Below are 23,760 nucleotides of genomic sequence, written 5' to 3'. Positions count from 1 at the left end.
ATATATATAAATTAAAACTGTCAAGTTATTTGTAAGTGTCTGGAGAGGTACTATTAGCTATGATTGAAAAGGAGAAAATAAAATCCTGTTTGGAAAATCAAATTGCTTTAATTGGAGAACTGACTTCTCAGGAAATCAAATGTTATATATATATATTTACCAAATAAAGTTTCTTTTTAGGATTTTATTTGAGAACAAGTAGAAGATAAGTAAAAGAGAGAGAGGAGATAAAAGAGGAATAAGAAAATACAGAAAATTAAAGACAAAAATAGTAACTCACAGAATAAAATTAAGTAGCTCAATTGGAAGTGGCCTACAATGACCATCAGTCCAAATGCAATGTTTATATTATTATTCTGCACAATGCATCTTCTAAACACATATGTTAAAGAAAGGATTTTGCCAAAAAGGGACTTTCCAGGGCACCAAAACTTTTAATGAAAAGTTGATAAATTGAAGTTCAAGGGAGAAAAAAAACCTAAATCACACTGATTTGGGGTTTAGTGTGATTTAGTTTAGTTCAGTTAAATTGTCAGGATTTTTATTTCCATTTCCCTCTGTCCTTTTGGCCTGAGGTGAATGCTGAAGAGCACAGCAACCCAAGAGAGTTCTCTTTGTGTCCTCCCATCACTGGCAGGGCAGCATTTCATGTGCACGCCCTAGATAAATTGGCATTTAGGAACAAAAATGCTCTTGCATCTTGGACAGCAATTCACTCTGCCCTTCTCCCTCTACAGTCTGACAGTGGCAAAAAACTCATTAGGCATCCATCAGTTTAGGTCAAATACATCCCACACACTTAACTCCAGTTCAACTCAGGACCGGTTGCTCTTGACAACAGGTGACCTCTCTACCTACTGCTTGGTTGCACCTAAAATTCAGGCAAGCAAATTTTTCCCAATCTTTGCAAAGGATGACGCAGAAAGGGACCAAACAGGCATTGTACATGTCCAGCACACTGACAATGAGGAAAATTACAAAGGGTAATCTTTCCATCACTGCAGTCAGCCTGCCTAAATCACACTGCATGCAAGAGCTAAACTCATGGAGATGATCAGGTGGATATTCATCCATGTACATTACCCCTGCTCCAACTGTGTGTGATCTCCTCATATCTGGATGACCTGCAGTAATTTTTTGAGTTAATCTTTGATGTGCTGTCAAAAGTGACATCTCTTCTCAAAGAATGCATGTATGTAACTCCACTGATTTTACTGGGAGTCCATCAAGTATATCCATTGGATGCTTCACATTAAATATGTGCAGGACGGGCTTCTTGACTCCCCTTTAAAAAGATGACTTTGTTTTTGTGATTTGTTTTAACTTTTAATCCATTTTCTTCTAACAATATTGAACTATTTCTACTGTGCTCCATTTTCCATTTGGCTCTGAAAAAAAGTGTGTCTAAATGCTGGAAGATATTTACCAGTGTCCTGCTAAAAGGTGTAATGCATAATGTTCCTGCAGGGTAGATAATTAATTACACTTGAGGTATCTGACATAAACTAACTACAGTGTTTGGTGAACAGAACTTTCATTTCTGTTTGAATACCTCCAACTAGTCAGTAAGTCCATTCACTCCCCTCCCAAGATAAATACTCTCATATCAAATGACTGTACCTTTCATGCATATAGTTGACTCCAAGTAACAACTGTACAAACCAGTCTATTACTTGACTTTGAGTGAACATCTTCCCAGAATCTTTGTACTCTTGAATTTTAAAGTCTAGATCTCCACCCTGAAAAATATCACAACATATTTGTACATTTAAGGTAAGTTTTCAAAATGCTATCTCCTTCATCATAGTACAGGACCCCACTTCCTTAGACCTCCAGGCATCCTATCATGTAGGTCTGTAAAATCAGTATATGCACATGAATTCTGAAATCTTCCAGCACCAAAAGCATAAACAAGTGAGGATCAAAATGGTATCAACCAGTCTGGCTTTGTTGTTTTCTCTTATACACAAGATCACCAAAGTTTCCAAATGTTCTTCCTTCATGTCAGCCAACTTCAGCATCTAAGCAGGTCAGCCCAAACCTTTACAGGCAACACAAAGGAACACACACCTGTTTAGTGCAATTCTCTCAATCATCTAGTTGTCTGCCTTTGGAAGGGATGGATCCCATTGTAGGAATAGTGTTTCTCTGCAAAGATTTATGATGAGGGCCTACATTGACAGGTTGTGACATAGACACTTAGGTAGGTAAAATTAATCTGCCCTGACTGGTCTGAATAAGTTAATAAATTTGAGAAAAGCATTTCCACTCCAGTCAAACATTGCATACTCAAGTGGCATTCATTTATTATGTTATAATAACCATGTCAAAGCAACCATGTCTTCTTAAGAATTAAAATACAGTCTCTTTAATTATGATACTTTGCCCTCTTTCAAACTTTTGCCAGAAACAAAGCAGATTTAAAACCTCAAGAATACGTAGCATGTGTTATTGTGATACTTCATTAAAATAACTGATCTTGAAGTAGCACTAAGAATGGAACAATAGGACACACAGCAGGGAGTGCCAATAAATCAGAAAATATATCCAGAAAAAGACTACTTGAAAACTGTAATCCAGATATTTGCAAATACCAGTTGTACAACAACACAATGAAAGAGGACATTGAGACTTCCAGGAAACTAATTTTTTTTGCTCAAAAAAATACAAGTGGTTGTCAGCTGATTGTTTATCCAATTTATAAAATAAATTAATTTTGTCTACAAGAATGCACACATGTTAATGGTAAGCAATGTGTTGAGGTAGCTAACCCCATAGCAAAGGGACTGTGACTCTGATTACATTCTAGTCACTAATTACCTTACATCAGGACAGCTTATTAGCCATAAATCATTATTTTTACATTATACATTCCACATAAAATCAGAAGCTTTATGTGCCATATACAAGAAACCATTTTGCCAGTACAACTGTACAGTACATCATTTCCTATCATTATCCCTGTATTCCTCTGCACTGTTGACTCTCACCATTTTATGATGTCTTCAGCATTTCTTGGTTTTCTGTTCCAAACACCAGTGCTTTGTAGTGCTGCTACAAAATAAGCACATTCTGTCCTTGCAGATCTATATATTCTTGTGCTTCTGACGTGAGTTTGCAGTAATTTCTATGGATTTCTAAGTTACAACATTCCAAACTAAGTGTGTTAAAACAAAGCAAATCTGTTTTGTCATCTATCAAAAATGTGTTCCCTCACAATGTCCTGCAATTTTTTAATTGAAATATCTGAATCATCTCATACACTAGGGAAGGGAATATGGGTTCAGCCCTCCATCTGCTGCCCTACTGCAGCCCAGAGAGAAGCTCTTCTGGGAACTTGGAACTCTCAGCAGCTGCATCCCCATTGCAACTCCAAATGTTCAGCAGCCTCCCGCTGGTTGCTTACAGAAGAGAAGAGGAAAGAAAGAAAGAAAAATTCTTGCTGGATACTCCATTGCATGGCAGCCAGATGGGCTGTGGCTCAGTCTACTCATGCACCTTGAAAACAATGAGTCATTATTATAAAATAAACTGTTCCAGACAGAAGCCCCAAACCATCCAGAGCCCAGGACTGAGGGGGTGCTCAAACGTGTCAGCTGGCTGCTGGCCTCAGGGGACTGTGTACTATCCAGGTGAGGACAAATGTGCAGTCTGCCTGCCAGTGCAGCAGGCTCCAATCATCTTTTCTCCCTGTCCCAATGTGTCCCCCTCTCACAATAATACATTGCCATGAAAAACGCAAAGAAAAATAAGTGCAGCACCTACAGAGTTATGGTAGTGAATACTCTGAAGCTGAGGGGCAATTCCTGCAAAAGGTCTAAGGAGAACAAAAGCAGTTGGATAATGCACTACATGTGCCCTCACATAACTGTATAGCTTTTTATCTTCAAGCAGAGAAGAGTGGTCTCAATGTCCTACAATTAATTTACCCTTGATTTTTTGTCTAAAAAAAGGAAAACAAAAACACACCATAAAAGATTTGCTGAAGTACTGCTGCTGTGAAACTCTGAAAAAAAATTTTTAACCCAATTTCACATTTTGGAAGGTCAGTCTAACAAAGTTCATAAGGAATTCAACAATTTAACAAATTAAGTACATATGGAGTTTCCAAGCTGCAGTTTCTATTTAAATATCAGAGTATCAAACACACCAGTAAATTATCTAAAACAGCTTAGCATCTAGAGCTGATAACGTGAACAGGCATTGACTGCTTTAGTTATCCCTTTTGCTCAGATTTCCTTAGCATATGTGTACTCACATCACAGCTGAGACCGCAGTCAAGAGACATAAATAATTGTCTGGGGGAAAAGTACAAGGAGTTCTGCTTTATAATACATTAAAATGATGTAATTTAAAAAGTAACTGCTTTGTGAAAACTGCATATTATTGAAGTCAAATTTGTACGATAAAATGAAATCCAAGGAATTTTTGTTTGAAACCAGTCTTAGCTGATAATGTTCATACTACCCATAAGATTTTCATTTGGGGAAAGTGTCGAAGAAGCTCAACAAGTAAGATCAAAACAGAACAAATATACTTTTCTATAATTTTGAATTCAGTTGTAATAAAAGATGTAAGCTGAGCCATGGAGACCAATGTCACTGGTTTTCTTTCACAGGACAAGGTATAGTATGGGGCAGCTGCACTGGAGGCTCGCTCCATGCTACTCATGCCAGAATGAACAAAGCACCGTGGCTAATTAATAAGTCACAGTACTTTGGAGAGAACAGAATAGAGCTCAGGGGGGTAGTTCTGTTTCCATGCCAACTTAATGTGTGCTCTTTGTTTTGAGCCTGCCCAAGAGTAGCAATTACTGCCAATCTGGTAATTATTCTTTGCATGAGAGACGGAGTGTACTAAACTTCCAAGCAAGGATCAGGTAGCATGACATTTTTCTCATTCTCAATTTATGGATGGCTTAAACTGGCATCTTTTAGGTCAAAACACCCAAATCCCACTACATTCAAAGGCTGGTTATAGATAAGTAAATACAAAAGTATACCTTCTGGAAATAATCTGGAATTAGAAAAGAAACTTTGTACCACCGTGTTCAACTTTGCTTTGTACTGAGCATTCGATGAAATATGTTGTAATGGCATAAATGCAATGATACCACGGAACCTGTCCTTTGGGGAAAAGTCAGAAGCACATCCTATTGGGCCAGGTGTCATCCTGACCTCACCTAGCAGACTCAAAACTGAAAAGATTCAGTGCATAGCCAATTAATCCATTTTCTCTTCCTTTACCTGCCTTGCTGTAATACATTCTCACCTGCTTGAGGATGTGACTCCCAAATCTTAGGGTAACGCTGTACCAAAACACTGTCATGCAAGGTAGTTTATATTGCCTGCATAAAAAAAAACCCCAAAGCTCCAAGAAGTGATGCTTGTGATTACTCTATCACATGCTCTTTTTTATTCACCTATAACTTAATGCTAAATGAAAAAAAAAAAAAAAAAAAAAGGAGTAAAAAAGGAGTAAAAAGTGAAAAGCAGTGGATAGAGAAAAAACACTATCTTTAATTGATCTAGTATTGGGTCATTTTGTACTGCTAGTAGAGAGAAAACTGTAAGTGCATGAGAATAGCTGGACAGTCAGAATAATCCTTCAGTCCTGAGCTCTGGATTTCCCTAAAGAGCTGACAATATTCTCAAACCCCAGCTGTCAGACATACAGGGAGTGGCACAAAAAGCTTCTTCATGTGTTAAAATAATATGTGAACACATACTCAGATTGTATCACAGAACTGAACATTTCAGATTTGATTTTTAAACATCCCAGTAATAAATATGCATTTAAATATCATTAAAGAAAGCTTTCAAGGAAGAAAAAAATGACAGGAATGGTACTTGTTTTATTATTCCCATGAAAGCTAAAATCTTGAAGAAGTGTGATTAGTGAAGTCAAATCTGATTTGTGTTCAGGTAACCCAGTAGTCTAAGTTCGTTATCTTCCACAGCTTTTCAGCATGTCTAGCAGAGCACAACTGAAGAGTTTGCTTCACAGTTTCATAAAAAGATCACTTTATGTATGACAGATTTTTTTTGAAAGAGCACATTTATATTTAATACAAAGTAGGCGCTTGTTTTATATAAACTACTAAAAACTGGCTTAAATATGCTTAAATTCTTATTTGAAAGCTTTACAACAGATTCCAGGAAAATGTTCTTAAACCAAATGTTGGAGTGAAAAAATTAATGGTAACTATATTGCAGAAAATCCTGCTTTAATATTTGTATCCACTACACTCTGGTCTTTGACTCCCACTGATTTTAATTTTATAAAGCCAATGTTGCTGCCAAACTCATCATCCATGTGATCAGCCTTAAGCTTCTTGCAATCACCTCCAAACCACAAGCGAGTTTTCCCTTCCTCATTTATATCAGATTTTATTTCGTGCCCCCATGCCCACAACCTCCTCCTCTCTCACCTATCACACACAAGTGGTACAACCTTTTGAGTTCTCCCACAGATCTGGCAGCATGGCTGCATTTAAGTCTTTCTTGTAGCCTTTGTAACAACAAAAGAACTTGCACATAAAATTACCTATTTCTTCTTCTGTGGTTTATTTGTCTATGAGTCTCATCTGAGCAGGTAACATTCCTTATCTGAAAGGAACACACCTAACAAGGTGATGCCACAAGGAATAAATAAAGACTAAAATTCAAAGTAAAATATTTTATAAAATGGCTTCTTAGAAGACTCTATTTTAATACACACGTTTTCAAATTTCTTCAGTCTCACCTCACAATACTCAGTGATAATGCAGAAACTATCTCGCTCCACAAAGCTTGCATAAAATTTGACAATGGCTGGATGGTCTAATTTGGAGAGTAGTTGTGCTTCCAGATTTGCTTCAACTGTTTCATTAGGCTTTAGGTTTCCTACAGAGATTTCCTTTAGGACCTTTCTAGAGGGAAAAAAAAAAGAAATATTTATATTAATAAAACTAGAAAAATATAAAAATATGTAACATTCAAAATCCCATTAAAATGTCATTAAATGCAAAATAGTAACATTGACCACCTATTGGCAACATGAAATGATGAGGCAAATATGGGTAAACAATGAAAATGCATTAAAAACCAAACAAATATGCTAGTCACCACATAGATTAAGCAACATATTAAAAATACTGTTTTGAAATATTTCTCCCACTAATTACCTACTGCACTGTTTTCTTAAGAACATGTTTTCAGTGCTATGGATTACTCCATAATAACAAACATAAACAAAAAATCAAATCTAAGTGATTTCAAACCCACTCAGAGCATATGGTCAAGATTCATATATTAAATAAGGAGTAGCAAGAAACTGCATTTGCAGCTTCTGCCCAAGTCTCTCCATGGAGGCATGAGAAAAATCACATAGAGTAATATTTCTGTGGCTGTTTTTCTGGTGATAAACTCAGGCTGTCCATTTTTTTTCCCTAAAATCAGCCTGTCCTTCACCTGAGCACATGAGTGAAAAATACAAATCTAGATTTGGGGCTGGAATCTAATTACACTGTTTGAATGATTTCTAATCCTTTAGTATTTAATGTTTGTTTAGGAAGACCCTAAATCCCAGGGAAAATGTTGAGAAAATGTAGGGATTTTTAATATTCTCTAATCTTAACATATGAATGTGCCATAGGAGAATTTGTAGCTCAGAATTAGCTCTATACAGAAGCTGGAATAGGCCTGTTTACAGTTAACTTGACCTGGAAAAAGATAAGGGAAAATATAGTGCAGGGCACTATAAGAAAGCACATTTTGCCATGATTTTCCTGATGAAATGTTAAAAAGACAATACAACACATTCCACTTCTATTTAGTTTACCAGTTAATGAAGAATAGATGATAGGTCTTTTCTGAAGGAGATCTTGAAGACTATTAGAGAATACAATGTTTGTTTACTGAAACAAAGAGGTGAATTTCCCCAAACTTTTGAATACATGAAAGGCAAGTTTCAGACTCAAGGGAAGTTTCCACAGTGCTTTTAGTAATTTCCCCATTCAATAGAGCATGGTTGTAAAGTTACAGTAGTTAAACATGACAGTAATAAAGCTACAATAATTCATCTTATCTAAGGGGAGGGGAAAAAAAAAAAGCTGTGTTTCTTCATGAGAAATTTTTTTCCTAAGTCTGAACAATCAGTTTCTGACTAGCAATGTTTGAATTTTCATATAAACTTGCCTAATCCCCATCAGGAATTGTGATTAAAAAAAAAAAACAAAACCATGCCCTTTGATCTGTTTCCATCTCTGCAGACAAGCTTCATGGAACACAGACAGGCAATACCTACTGCAATCTCCTCATCTTCAGCTGACGTGGGCCTTTACCCCTTCCTTCATAAAAATCATGTCACAGAACTGACAAACAGGATGAGTCCTTGTTAAAGACTACTTAATACCAGTTTCTTGCACACCCAAGACAGCAATAAAAGCCTGATGTGTTGATGTGTACGGATAGCTTGTCATCTTAGTCATTCAGTGATCTTAAAGCTGTCATCAGCTGTCAGACAAGATGACAGGTGTTTTTTTTATTTAAATTAATTCCCAGAAGAAGAAATCAAGAAAGTATACTTCTTGTAAATAAGGTATTGGTTTTCTGCAACACAATTCTAATTCATACCCACAGCTGGAAGGCATTTGCTTCTAGAAAGAAAACTTTTGGATGCAATCGAGATTAGGCATGCCTCTGGTATATGTGTGTACAGTGTCTATATGTAGATAAGGTTTGATTTTACTGCATTAAATATGAAGAAGCTAACTAGACTTCATACTTTCTGCAAAGATTTTGGTAATATTTCAGTAAATACACTTAAAAATTTAAGACATGTACTTAAAAAACTCTGTGTTCATTAAGTGTTGACAAAGAAGCTCTGTCAGACTCTCAGAAGCCACACAGAGAAAATGGAGAAGTCTCCAGATCTGAAATGGCTCTTTTCTGTTATCTTTAGAAGAAAACCAAGGAAAATAAAAGTCTGCAGCCAGAAACTCATCTATATAAATTAATTGTACTTTTTAATACATAAAACACCTAAAGAGTGCTTAAATTCACCCTACTCCATTTCAGTACTTACACAAGTAAATTCTACCTGAATGGGCAGCTAAAATGGGCACACTCTGTGCTTTAGACGGCTCCTAAGATAACTCAAATTTGGCACCACTGGTGATGTCAAATAGGCTGATAGATCCACAAATAAATTCTTAGTAACCATAAGAAAACAACAAATCTTTCTTAGCTCAACCATCCTGACTGCATCTCCTCTCTACCAATAGAATCCATCTCTACATTTTGAAGGCGACAAAACATTTCTGTTTCTATGATCCAACCTGCATTTTACAGCTGGCTAATAATAATGAGTGAGCCATCATTGCTTGTAATTCAGACATGGTACCTGTATATCCTCTGCTGAAAATCTGCCTGCATTGTGTTACTTGACTATTTTTTCTAAACTGTTTGAAGTATTTTGAACAAACTTTTTGAAGAGTGTTACAGGAATATTGATTCTGGATTTTGGGAATAATACACTCTCTTGTTCAGATTTTATTATGACTCCATCTGGAGTATACAGAGCCACCTGAAAGTCAAGTTTTTAAAAAAAAATCTGCCCCTATATTTTCTGCCACTTTGGTTCAAGTATTAGGCAGGATTTAAAAGATTTAAAGCTGTTTGCATGAACTAAGAAATCTCAAATTTACCACATGAACAAAGAAAATAGTGATCTAGGTGGCGTATATAGAAAACCAGGTAAAGCCACAAAAATGTGGATATCCTCCAAATACAGTATTTAACTCCCCTTCTGATAAAATGGTAAATGAGATATGCTGATTTAAATTTCAATATTATTATAAATTTGACTTAGTGTAGAATACAACACATAAGTAGATCATAGAATTGTTTAGGTTGGAAATGACCTTTAAGATCATTGAGTCCAAGCACAAACCTCACACTGCCAAGTCCACCATTAGATTGTGTATCTAAAGATAAAATGTTGATGAACACACAATTAAAGAACTTTATTACAGAAGCACTAGAAGATATATTAAATACAGAACAACATCCTCTGGATTTTAACTGTGTGGAAAAAGCCTTATAATTCAATCAATAATGGAAACACATTTTAAACTTTATCTTGAACTTTATCTCAAACTTTATCTTGAATCTTTATCCACAACTGAAAGAGCCTTGTTGTGAAAGCATTCATATCTGAAGAGTAAAAAATCCAACTGTCACCATGTACATCCATCCTGGAGGAAGCTGGGTCTGTACAGGTAACAACATCCATCCCTTCAGGGTGGGAAAATAACATGAGAGGTGAGCCCACTCCCACATCCCAAAATACAGAAAGCAACATCCCAGACTCCACAGTGCCCATGCCTCAACAGGCTCACACTCCTTCCCTGGGAACACTTCTGATTTCCATTAGCAAAACCTTGCTGGCTTGCATTGTCACACTTTGAAAAGCAGCCAGACACTGGATCTGAACGTGCAATAATGGGGAGCAAGTAGGAAAAAAACTCAAATCTAATCTAATGTAATCTAAAAATCCAATCTTTTAAAAGACAGCGAGACTTAAAGCAAGAGAAAAACAAACATGAAGGTGGATACCTCCAGGATTCAGGCACGCAGTGGGAATCCCTTTTTGAGCTTTACTAGTGACTGACAATACACCACAGCAGTATTTATCTCAGTCTATTTCCACTGATCTTTTACAACCCATCTGGTATTTGTTTACATCAGTGACATGCTTTATTATTATATAATTTGGTTTGTTGGATCAGATGCAATTCTTAAAAGGCAGTGTTTCTCAAAATGCACTCTGTTTATTGAGTAAAATGCAATATGAATTATTGCCTAGGTAAATTTGCTTGCTGAGAAGGAAGCAAAAGAAATATAACTCTTCTAATGTCAAGAATAAATAGGTCTGATAAAATAACAGAAAAACTGTGATCTAGGAATATATGATCAAAAATTGAAGCTTTTAATTAAACAGCTTCATTTTACAAAGGCAATTTTTCAGTTAACTGCAGTTAATTATAATTTCATTTAGGTTTTGAATTGCCACTATGGAGTGTAACATAACCCATAACTGTGTGCTCTGTTTCTATCTATGCTGACCTTTGTAGGACTACCACTTCACCCTGGTAACTCCTCAGTACAAGGACCAGGTGCAATTCAGTAAAATTGCATCACCTCTTACTGGGTCTGTTACTGGATCTGAAATTGGTCACAAACAATAAAATTAAAGGAATGCCTGTCTAATTAATGGTGCTTTCTGTTCTATTTATCAAATGGCAAACAGAGAAGGTACAGCTCTGCAAATGGGGACCAAAACGAAGAAGAGGTGACAACCTTCATGCAGAAAGTTTTCATAAAGCTTCCACACTATTAAAACTGTTAAGGAAATATGGTAGCAAAGGCACCGTGTGCCTACAGACATGTATGGTAACAAAGGCACCATATGCCACCCACCATTACTACTTTCGGCAGCTGACAGCGTAGCAACAAAAACTCAAATAGTCATTCCTTACATTTTATCCATCATATTTGGAACACCAGTGTCTGCATGGTCAGATAATTTAAAGGCATGCATCTATTTGTTGGAGAAAGAGGAAGCTGGTGAAACTATGCAATACAGGAAGTCAGCATACACTAATAAGTACTACCTAGAAGAATTCTTAGCTTTAGCTAAGGAAAGAAACACAGTAAATTAAGAGCACTTGATTTCTATGGGAAAATCAAGATTATCACACTTCCAGTGAAAAGCAAACAAGTGCTGTTTGGTATTCCTCCTTACATATACATACTTACTCATTATCCAAAGCATTTCAGACCCAAATATTACTATGGAACTTCTAAAATTGAATCTTGGCTTCACATGCCCACTGTGGATTTATTAAAACCATAACTCCTTTTCAATACCAAGTACCGCTGCATAGCTTCTTCAATCAAATGCTGCATTTCTTTTGTCATCCCCCTGGACATTATTGACTTCCTAGTAATGCCAGAAGAGTCACCAGCAACTTGTTTTTTTCTGTGCTCCAAAACATCCTATTCACACTGTTCATGAACATTCACAGACTCTAAGAACTAATCCCCGAGTTAACCACTATGGATTCAAGCGCTATATGAGCACTGTAATATCTGCAGATGGATTAAATATAATTTCATTTTCTGAATAAGCACTTTAACTAATTTAACCTTGCTTTAATATCTTTGAATGGAAATGAGATTTCTTAAATTTGCAAGTGAAATGGATGATTCACTCTCCATTTCCATCAGCAAGTCACAATTACAGCATTTACAAATATTTTTCAAGATGCCAAATTTTCAAATGCTCTAACATATGCACTAACACTGAACAGACCAACTCATGATGAAAACAGTTTATGCTTATTTGAAAATTAACAATTCCTAATTAGTATCCAAAAAAACGTAGAATATATTTTCTGGAAAGAGAATACTGTTGAAATAAGTTAGCCTCAAGGAATACAGCTTATATCATTTTCTTCTGCACTATACAAACTCATTTATACAAAGGGGCATAACTTAAATTATTTTTGGTCAACCATATGTGCCAACTTGGGAAAAAAACAGTAATTAGCAGAGCAATTGTGTTATCTTCCACAGAGCCAAACAAGTGATTAAATGGGAATAATTTATTTAGATATAAAAATACATTTATTGTGAATAATTCTTTGAGATACTTTGGGTAGCCATCTACATTGATTAAGAATGGCAGAATAAAAGTAGGCATTGATTAATAAAGGATGAGTTTTTCTCTAAAGATATATTTTTGAAATTAGAACTTTTTCCTACAGAGAAATGGAAAAATAAAATGTAAATACATTTATAGTCCATTCATATGTTTCAGCTCTAAATCAAATACTAATAAACTGTGATTAAACAGAAGAAATTTGTGTCTTAACAGAAAAATTATTAAAACGGATGATGAGATATTGACTAATACCTGTGAATGTACTTCTATTTAGCAACACTTTATGGTTACATGTTGCATTATCCCCCTCTACTGTTCATCCAGCCTTTTTCCCACAGCCCAGTCCTGTTTAAGAATGCAAGGAAACACCATGCTGTCCCTAACCTAAATGGGATTTTTGAGAAATACAACAAGGACTAAATAATTGGTTTATTCTCTCTATCTTTGAAAACTTAAATCACACAACAAATCTTCTAAACCAGTATTGTTATTTCATTACACAGACAATATACTTCACAATTAACTGCTCTCTGCTAATTAACATTTGCTTTCAAACAAGAGGAGACACCATTACAGAACTCAAGACTGAATGCAGAATTTTGTTGTCAAGCTTTTTAATATGATTAAACATAATTGCCATGTTATAACTCTTCAGCTAACAGCCTTGGGCAGAACATCTGCCAAAAAAGAATTTTCCTTCTGTAGAAATTAGTTTGAATTTTTAGATTAGTTTCAATCAGAAATTTTGAAGAAAGACCTTCATATCATGATCTATATTCATCAGTTAACAGAAAGCAGACTATTTTGAACAAGAGGAGTTCTGAAGGGAAACCAGATACACTAAAAATTTCTGTAAGAATGCATTCCATAGAAATTCAACTAAAACACTTGTTAATTTAAAATTTTACTGGTTCTCTTCTGAATTTAAATATATTTGTAAGCAGAATTGTGTTCCTTTCACTGTTGCAAGGATATTTATGTCAACACTATTGTCCTTCCAGAGCAACTAATTCCCAAAAGTAATTTAAACAGTAATTGCTGCAACTTTAATGAGAAAATTCACTCTCCCTACATGTCTTTCTCCATCAGGCATCTCCTTCAATATTTATTTTTGATATGCATTCAAGTATCTATAGTACAAAAAAAAAAAAAAGAGTGTAGAAAAAGATAAAAGCATGGTTTATAACTTTACAAAAGCACATTACTAAATAGTCTACAATCAAAGGAAAGGGAATCAAGCAATGCTGAGGAAATTAATTGCATATAATATCCCCTGTTAGATAAAAATCTTTTAATACTTTTAAGCCCTTCTGAGTATGATACTCTGGTCTTAACAGTCAGTGAAACACATGCAATTCAAAACTTAAGCAACTACCCAGCAACATTTAGAACACTTGAAGGGCACACCGTGGATGTAAGGAAAACAATGAACTAAGAATTACAGTTACAGTAAGTCACACAAGCACAGCAACAAAACAAAACAGAAAAAAAAATTGGAAAAAGTACACTGACTGTCCAGAAAATCCAGAATTTATTCCACTCGCTGCAGCATTTTTATTATTACAATGTACTGAATGCAACAAAAAACTGGAGGCTCATTCTGTATGGAAGAAGTTCAAACCACCTTGATGCAGACTTGAAACACCTTGCCAACAAGGGTAGCCCATAAGTAGATAGAGTAGACAGGCATACTCAAATATTTCAAACACCTACAGTATCTATGACACAGGTGGTCACAGCTCAACCTAAATAATAATACTGCACCTCTCCCCATTTTCTTGCTAAAACTAGCTTACAAATGCATGAAAACTGGTTTCAGCAAAATGAATGAGACAGAAGTGATCTCAAGGCATTTGCTTAATTACAAAATCATTAAATTCTGTCTCTGCCATGCACCTCAAAGAAAGGTAATTCCCCAATAATGCCTTAAGCACAGCTCTCCACTCAATGTTGAAAATTTTATTGTAAACAATTCTCAAACCAATGAACTCAACCACCAGCCCTGCTCACTGCCTGCACATCAGAGCAGAATGTGGTGAGTGCTGCAGCACTGAGCTCCTGGGATCTTGGCTCGGTGGGGGACAAGATTTATTGTAAACCCAAGCAGTATTTCCTTTAAGGCACGCTGTCTCCCACTTACATATGTTAAAGACCTAGTTAGAATCCTCCCCAGTCAAATGGACAAGTCCCACCAAAAATGAAAAAGTAGGCTACTTAGTGTTGTAGTAAGGTAGAAAAATCATAAAGGCTTCATAAAATCAAGCCTGCTCTCCTGGAATTAGTAGCTGGCCTTGTCAAAGCTAGCATTTTGCAAGTTCCCGTGTGAAAGCAGTCCTGTTGTGAGCAATTCGTTAACATAACAAGCTATTCCTGGGTAAAAAACAGCTTGCACCTGCATAAACTGTTTTTGCACCTTTAGATAGAAAAATGAAAACTGTCTTTCACAAACAACTTCCCTGCATGTGTATACCGAGAGTTTGAGTGACCAATGAATACAGAAAAACAACTTGTTACTAGCCAATAAAAGTAATTGGCAAGAAAACTATTAACCAATTAGAGCCCCACACGAGGTCTGTAATACTTTACAAAAATGAGTTATGTGAATAAAGAATGGCCTTTTTCCACCATGAAGAAAATGGAGTCCCGTGTGATTTATTCCCATACTTAGTCTATGAAAGGTGTATTAAAAGGAAAGCAGTACAAAACCCCAAAAAACAACAACCAGTAATGATACCACCAAAGCTCATAAAGGTGACTGAGCAGATGTAAAGGTTGTATCAGACAGCATCGAGGAGGATTGCACAGATTCCTGTGTTACACAAGCCAAACAAAGGGTCTTGACATGTTCCAGTATGGATCTTTTGCTTCCAAAGAAGCCACAGAATGCTGGGTTTTATGCTTTTGATCATGAGGGAACTAGAAAATTAAACACAGTAATTGCCTGTGCAAAGGACTGCAGCATGGCTGTGACTTTAAATTGTCAAATCCATCACCAGCATAGGCAGGGTGAAATCTTACATCTTGTGCTTCAATGCCAAGCTACCCTGCAGCACCCATGGAGCCTTATCCAGCATAGGAGCATCCTAAACTTTCTTGCATTCAGCTGGAGGAGCCCTACTGTGCCATGGTGGGCTGCAGGAAAAGCTGGGCACTGACAGGCTTGCAGGAGGTACGGACTAAAGCACCTTCCCACAGGGATTCCAGTGAGAGCTGCTTTGTATGAGTCTGAGGTTATCAATCTTGTCTTTGAATCAGGACTGTACTGGCCTGCACTAGATCTGAAATCATTGTGGCCATAGCTGGGACTGCCTGCTAAACTTGAAACAAAACACTTAGAGTTTCACTGCCTGGCAACCTCCATTGCAGGTGTACTCTGAACTAAAGCATGAGAGCATCAGCCGCCCTTACAGAGGTTCAGCAAGGAAATTACTTGGGCACTTAGCTCTAGGCCTTGACTGCTGTAACATTGCTCACAAAATATGAAAGTCATGCTTGGCCACTCAAGTGGAAAGCTCATGAAGGCTCTCTTCTCAAACTGCTCTAGCTATATCCACAAGGTCAATGCTTTTATGGTCTCTTATTTGGGCCAAGCATGACCGTACCCAGTCAGCAGGCATGGTACGGCAGCTGAGCCTCACATGAAAAAGTACAGGTACACGTGACAGGACCAAGCACTTTTCACTAAGAAAAGCTTATTTAAAAATAAGTCACAATCAGGAAAGTCCAACAGCAAATGCACCTTTGATCAGTTTTCAAGGAGATTGTGAATATTCTTTCACAAATCTAAAATGCCCTAATAAATTCCAGTTTTAATTTCTAATTTTTATTATTAAATGAAGGAGAAGAATAAAGGAAAGCAGTGTCATTAGATGTATATGCACAAAACAACTGGCAGGGAACAATTTGCTTCTGTTTTAATCAATTCAGCATCAAACGACCATTCCACTGGAATACCTTCAGAGAAGCAAACAGGCAGCAAACACGGGGATTTGACAACACAGCAATCTGCTGACTGTCACTTGGATATTCATAAGCAACAAATCGCTCCCACCTTTAGATTTTATATCATTTGTTATAAGAAGTCATAAATAATTGAAAGTCACATGATAAATTATTCAGCTAAGCCCACAGTTTCCAAGGAATCCTGGCATGAGTCTGGATTAAAGCTATAATGTAAGTCAGATGCAGAAGCTGAGCTGACACCCCACAGTTACCACACAGTGGAGCAGTCCAGGGAGTTTGGCACTTGTCAGCGTGTCCTTTCCACCACAGGGACACATAAATGCCTTGTGAATATTTATGAACTAGAAGTCCCTATTGCCTACTGTGGTTTCAGCTGCTTGCCCATACTTGGTTGTGAATCAGTGACACTTAACCCAGAGCTTCCCTCAGCACAATTGTTCAGGACACTCATTTTCTTTAAGTGAAGGCGCTGTCCTTCAAGGCTAGTGCTGAACTTATCTCTGCTGTAAACAATTTTGTCTTTAGCCATAATTACCTGTTATCTTTAACAGAGAAGATATTCAGGGGACTAGCATAGAAGTGACTGCAGGAATATTACTTAGTTGTAAAAATGCTGCTACAATCCTGCTACTTTCTTTATCTGAACCAAGTTATCTGCTTTGGGTAGGTCTAGGGCCATAATGTCCAGGAACAAATAAATATCAAATAATCCATAAACTAAGACATCCTGTGTAAACTGGAACTAAGAAGCTTGTTTTTGTACAGATGTGTCTCTTGTGCTTAACTGACTTTAGGGTCTAAGATATGAATTCTGATTCTAGTTTCTTCCAAAAGAAGGGGAGAAATGGATAATCTCTCTCCTGTATAGATTGTTCAGTACATGAGAGACTTTGTTCATAGTGAAGAACGTCTCAGGTTCTGATCTCTCTCTCTCTATGAGAGGTTCTTTTTGTTCTCTACTCTGCTGCTTTTACCTAAATTGCAGGGACTTCTATCTGAGATATTTAACCCTCTGTCACACTCAGTGAGAATCATACACAGGATCAAAAGTCCTTCACCAGAAAATAAAATTTACAAAAAAACCCCCCCCAAAAAAAAAAAAAACAAACAAAAAACCAAACCTCATAAAGAACACACAAAAAAACAAAAACAAAAAACCAACCAACCAACCAAAAACAGTTAGGAAGTTAAAGCAACAGGAAGGAATGTGCCATACAATGTGGGGACAGAGGGAGTCCCCCACCCCTACAGAGGGACTTGTAGTAAGGGATCTACATATGCTACTATACTTGTGGTATTTCATAACTTTATTATGTATAGATTAGGCAACCATATCATACTGATCTAGTATGGTCTGAGAAAGTCTATAATCCCTATTCCATCCATACAAAGAACTGGAGAGAATCATTAAGCTGGCATGTACTTCTTAGAAAGGCAGGCACTGCTGGCCTGAGCAGCCCTGAAAGTCTTATGTGAAATAAATCTGTTTGTTTGAGGTATACCCCAAATAAGCAACTCTCTCTCCTTCCCAGCTAAAGCAGCTCTGTGCCTAACACTTCACTCACTACAGGTATGATCCTTGAGAGGTAACAAAATACAAGGCACAACCTAAAACTGTTTCTAGAATCATGCTGAAGTTTTGCTGTAATACTTGAAATTACATGATAACCACTGTTAGTCTCTGCATTAACTCATCCTGTAGACATTGCACTAATAGAAAATCAAGAAAGATATCCCTGAACAGCTCCTGTATCAATATGTCACTTTTCTTGGGAGTTGGTACTCCTATGATTTATTCCTACATTTTTTCATAGTAATTTAGACTACTGCAGTTTTCAGGAAATTATCTGTGGCTGAGTTTACACTGTACATAACATTCATCTCAGCACGTTCTGGATCATCTCTGAAACAATAAAAAATAGAATTCTAATTCTGCAGAGATCACAGTTGTGTTGTTTGTGGGTTTCTTTTTTTTTTTTTTTTTTTTTTTTTTGTCAAAGTGCCTTCAGAGCTGTATTAAGATCATTCTTTTTAACTATGCAAATTTTCATTCAAAAATATCACTAACATAAGCAGCAACCAGTACAGTTCCATATGAGATTATTTGAAAGCAGTATCGAGAATGTGACTTCTAGTATATTTTACCACCTTTAGAACCCAGCATTTCTAAACCCTACACTCTGTATCATTACAAATATGATAAATAACCTGTTTTTTTGCTCAGCTGGGACAGTATTTTTGTCATCCACTAGCATATGAGCGGCAGAAACTTGGGGGATCCTCTCGCTGATTCAAGCTTGAGGCAAGGAAGGAATGAACTGTGATAGGAGAGCACCCCCTCGTGATGGAAGGCTTAAACACAGCATTGCACATCTCAGAGCACTCAGGCTAGTAAAATACTGGAGTATTTCTATTCTACTGTAGTCACAAAAAGAGACTGATAAAAAAATTAAAACTGAAATCAAAAATATGTCATTTGATATTCAGTCTCTGTCCTGAAGATAGCAGAGGACACACTCAAGCTCATCCATAACAAAATGCAGGCATGAAATGCTGCAGGCAGTGAATGTTTGTTCAAGGCAGTCACTCAATTTTCTTAAGAAAAAAAATTAAAATAACCACTTAATATCTTATGGCATGTTCCTTGTTTTTGAGGTTTGGCAGGTGTGCTATAGCAGCAAATGTGTAAGACCCACATTTCACTATACGGTTAATATTCTAAGAATGACTTTAGTAACAGCTGAATTCTGAAGCATCTTAGAAGCTCATGTAGTTCCTGTCACCCCATGTCTTTTAACATAACAATAAAAGGAAAAATACTGTTTATTTGTTTTAATGAAATATTTCATTAAAGAACATTTTTTCGAGAAAAGTGCAGCTAAGGCTCTGAGAGAGTCAAAACTGTTTAAGTCATGTGAAAAAAGCTAAGAGCTTAGAGGACCCTAACCCTAATCCAAGGACCTGAGAAGCTGCAAATTTATGTTAAAGGAAAACAATTGACAGAATTATGTCTTGGTTACACTCTTATTAAAGCAATATTGCCAATAATGTGTAGCTATAAGTAGCAAAAGTGAGGCACAAATGAATCACAAAAAGCCCTTTAAACATACAAGTGCTTTTTAATGTGTCCATCAATAAGGACCAGTAGACCCCCCCCCGCCCTTTTTTAAAGGAATTATGTATTTCTGGCTGAGGACAAACTTGATTAGATGTTTCTGACTTCAGACAAAGAGCCTTACAAATATTTTTGGATAAAACAAAAAATATTTATACTTAAATTTCACCTGGTGTAAGTATCAAGATAGACAAACAGTTCTACACAACAGGAAGTCCAGCCACAAACCAACATCAAACCCACGCACAGGAATGTCACCACTCTGAAAATGTTCTTGTGTCGTTGTGGCTTCAGGATTCCAAAAGGTTTATCAATAAAACGGATCAGACTTGTCCAAATTCAGGCAAGCTAAAAAAATTATCAAGATCTGCTGGCAATTAAAAAAAAAAAAAAAGTCAAACCTTCTACCAGTTAGGTATACAGCAAATAGAAAGGTGTTTACTGGAAGTTCTGTAACTCTTCCTTCTCAGGTTGCATTCAGACAGCTCAGTTATAAAAATTAGGTCATCAATACTGTACAGTTTTTTTTGAGACCCCTCCAACAATCTGAGTCTTTACAGTAACACAGAATCAATTCCTGAAAGCATCCAATTAAGCGTTACCAAAAAAAATCTGCTTCTACCTTACAGCCTCACTAAAGTTAGACAGTTAAGATTGCAACATAACACCAAACTGAGAGATGAGATACAAATACAAAGAAAATATCTACAATGCAAGAAATATGTTCCAAACATTTTTATTTAAAGCATGTGAAGGGTTTACTTACAATTCTTCTCCTTGTTTTGCTTTTCTGTCATTAACCAAATACACACTTCCAAAGCTTCCATTGCCAAGTTTCCTCTGAATAGTGTATCTTCTTGCAATCACAGCATCTGAGCAAGCAGAATTAAATCTGGCAACAGTGACATGCTTAGCAGTTTCTTGAAATTTCAGCATTTCTCTGTGCAACAAAAACTACACAAATTTCTCAAGAATGTAGCTTTCAAATCCTTTTATTCTTCCATGGATGTTCACAGAAATCACTTGAAACAGAAAAATATTGATTTGTCAATGTATTATTCTTATTAAACTTCTCATTTAATTCTGTGGTACCCAGCTTGCAGCAAACACAAATTAAGTGGAATCATTAGCTGCTAAACTATGGGCAGCAGACTTGATAAACAAACTCCAGATAATGCAGATGTGACATAGTCAGTCTTCCTCTAAGTGAACCTTAAATTAATTCACTGAACTGATAGCACAGTTCCCCTGGATACGGCACTCTTTCCTCACCACCTGTCTTTATACCACCGCAGTACCTGACACCAAAAATATCTGCATTTCAGGATGCTAATTTCAATATTTTTGTACATATTGAAGCATAACCTCCACTCTTAATTTGAGTTCTCTCCCATCTCTGTTTTCTCTGCTCTTATATTTACCCCTCAGATTTCACCATCTGTTCCTGTGCTGACCTCGCAGCTTCACCATGACTCACTACTAGTATCTTCTGCAAATTAGTTTCACGGAAAATCTGCAAGACTTCCAATAAAACCCAGCTCTGCCCAAAATTCATTTCTCCTTCACTGTGTCCTTTCATGACTCCTCTTTCCAACCCTTCCCAACAAGTTAGCTTTGGTTGGGAATTCTTGTCTAACTGAGGTCCTAATTCTGCAAACACAAGGACTGCAAAGGCCAAGCTCTGGCATTTCTATGGTCTTCAACAGCTCAACATTAACTTAGAGTAACTTTGTTTACTCAGCTTTCCTCATTCCAAATGAAAAAGCGGAAGAGTTTCACTGCACATAACAATATTGTTTTCATTACTTGGTCTTTATATAATGCTACGTGTATCATTTTGCTGGAAGATCCTGTGGAGCAAGGAAAGGTCTTGCAAAATCAGTGCTGCTATTGTTACCATCCACCAGCACTGCAGAGCAGCAGGCCCACGCTGGCCTTGTTCACCACATCATTTCAAGGCTAAGACAAGTGCATAAAGAGGATTTTCATTGTCGTGGTGGTGGGTTTGGAAGACCAAAGTCAAACTGCCTAATTTTAAAAGCTGTACAACTTTAGGATACAAGTGACTGACTTCTCTGCCGAATGAATGCAGAGCCTAAATTAAGATTACAGATTTGTATCTCGCAACAACAAACTGTGTGTGTGTTTGTGTGTGTGTGTGTGTAGGCACAAGAACCTATTTTCACACCCATCTGCTGAGCTGCTGTCACACTACACCAAAAAGCCTGACATTGCACTGTCACCATGTTATGAAACACAGATAAACTTTAATTACCACAAGACATCTTAATAATACAAATCCTGCATGTTTTTAAAACTACAGTAGTCCTAATACTGTTTCTTTATTCTCTTTCAGCAACACTGACAAAAATTTTGAAACGCCAATGCTAAGGAAAGAATGTCAGCTAGAAAATAATTTCTCTGTAACTCCAAATCTGTCTGAAGGAGCCCAAATGGATCATGTTGAGGTGTAGAGGAGGGGAGGGCAGAAAGATGAACTCCATAAAATATTATATTGCCAATTCTAGAAAGTTTATGCAGTTTTCATTTACCGTTTTATTCTCCTAACTGCTGTGCTATGCATGCCTTCTTAAATTCCTTTAGAAATAATTGCACTTAGAAAAACTGCTGAGCTAGCTATACTAATTTTTTGTCTTTCTGAAGTCACTCAGCTCACCTTCAAATTTTCATACTTACTTGGGCCTAGAAATGTATGACAATCTTTACACCACAAAACCATGTTTAAGATCAAGTAGTTCACTGAGTTTAACTTCTGTGCTTTATTTCTAATAATGCCTCCCACCTTTTACTCTCTATGCTTCAAGTTCCTTCCCTATATAGTAATAGTGATAATTATCATGTAACTTTGTGAAATGCTTTAGTGTCTGCTGCTGAAGAGTGTTATAAGGAAGGGCCAGCGATTGCCATTGTGGCACCACAGGTGCATTTTAATGCGACAGAAGAGGTGGATTGCTGAGCGCTGCATCTGAAAGAAATGCCTTTGAGGAGCCAACAGACCTTAAAGATTGACTCAGCCGTAAGACTGATGGATCCTTCAAGAAGTACATGAACTATAGCCTCTCCTACCCCGCTCAAACCACAGAGCCAGGGAGCCTGCTGATGCCAACCAAACTAATGCAATTACATTGTTTGGAACACTATTTTTTAATATTTTTTCCCTGGCCAGAGTTAAATCTTCCTTTTCATGCTGCAAACTAAAGGAAAGTTGCTGGTTAGGGTTTCATAGCTCCACCTACACGTGCTGAGTGCAAACCATCTCAACTTCTTCCCTGACCTTTCTTAGTTTCTGTAAGAAAGATTAACCTTCAGGCTTCTTTAGCAACAGCTAAGATACTCTGACATTTTCTGCTTCCAAGATAATCCCTTCTTTGCCAATCGAGGCCATTTTCCAATTTTATCAGGTTTTCTTTTTATTCCTTAAGAACCATTGTGTTACATTAACATTTGCCACCCTCACCCCCTGTAGCACAAATTCTAAAGTCTTTAGCTCTAAATATCTTCAGTATTTACCACCTTAAATTTTTTTTGCTGCTGATGACCTCACCAGCCCGCTCCTTTAAATGTTCTGAAAAATATTTTAAAAAAAAAAAAAAAAAGTGATTTTTCTTGTTTTTTTCTTCATGGAAAAAAAAATATATATAAAAATTTAACTTTTTAACACTGGCTCCCTTCTTCTTTTTTGCAACATCTTTATAAATACTTACCCAAGGCTAAAGTGGCATCACCTCACTCAGTTTTTTACTGTTCCTAGAGAAATGATAACTAAATTTTATTATTACTGCTGGTAGGTAAGGACTTTGAGGGTGATGGTAAAAGGGGGTCAAATGTACTCGACTTTCAAATTTAGCATCTCCCTGGCGCACATTCGGGAAGCCGAGATCCCCTGGCACAACCTCAGGGATGCTATTACCTTGTTTCAGGACTGTGTAAGGCTCAAAACACCAGCCAGAACC

General features: G+C 36.8%; 1 protein-coding gene across 1 annotated transcript in view; it reads right to left on the bottom strand.

The window, feature by feature from the left end:
* The window catches only part of NEK11 (NIMA related kinase 11), a 79,165-nt gene extending 58,443 nt beyond the window's left edge, over positions 1–20,722 (bottom strand). The window contains exons 1-3 of the mRNA XM_041466189.1: positions 20,553–20,722; positions 6,745–6,910; positions 1,621–1,739 (exon numbers count right to left, since the gene is read on the bottom strand). Of these exons, the coding sequence (XP_041322123.1) occupies positions 1,621–1,739; positions 6,745–6,910; positions 20,553–20,722 (455 nt within the window). The remainder of the gene's footprint in view (positions 1–1,620; positions 1,740–6,744; positions 6,911–20,552) is intronic.
* Positions 20,723–23,760: the final 3,038 nt, after the last annotated feature.

Source organism: Pyrgilauda ruficollis, unplaced genomic scaffold (genome assembly GCF_017590135.1).
Source record: "Pyrgilauda ruficollis isolate IOZ18807 unplaced genomic scaffold, ASM1759013v1 scaffold2, whole genome shotgun sequence".
Classification (NCBI taxonomy): Eukaryota; Metazoa; Chordata; class Aves; order Passeriformes; family Passeridae; genus Pyrgilauda; species Pyrgilauda ruficollis.
The sequence above is the reverse complement of the archived record's forward strand: the minus strand, read 5'-3'. Positions and strand labels throughout refer to the sequence as shown.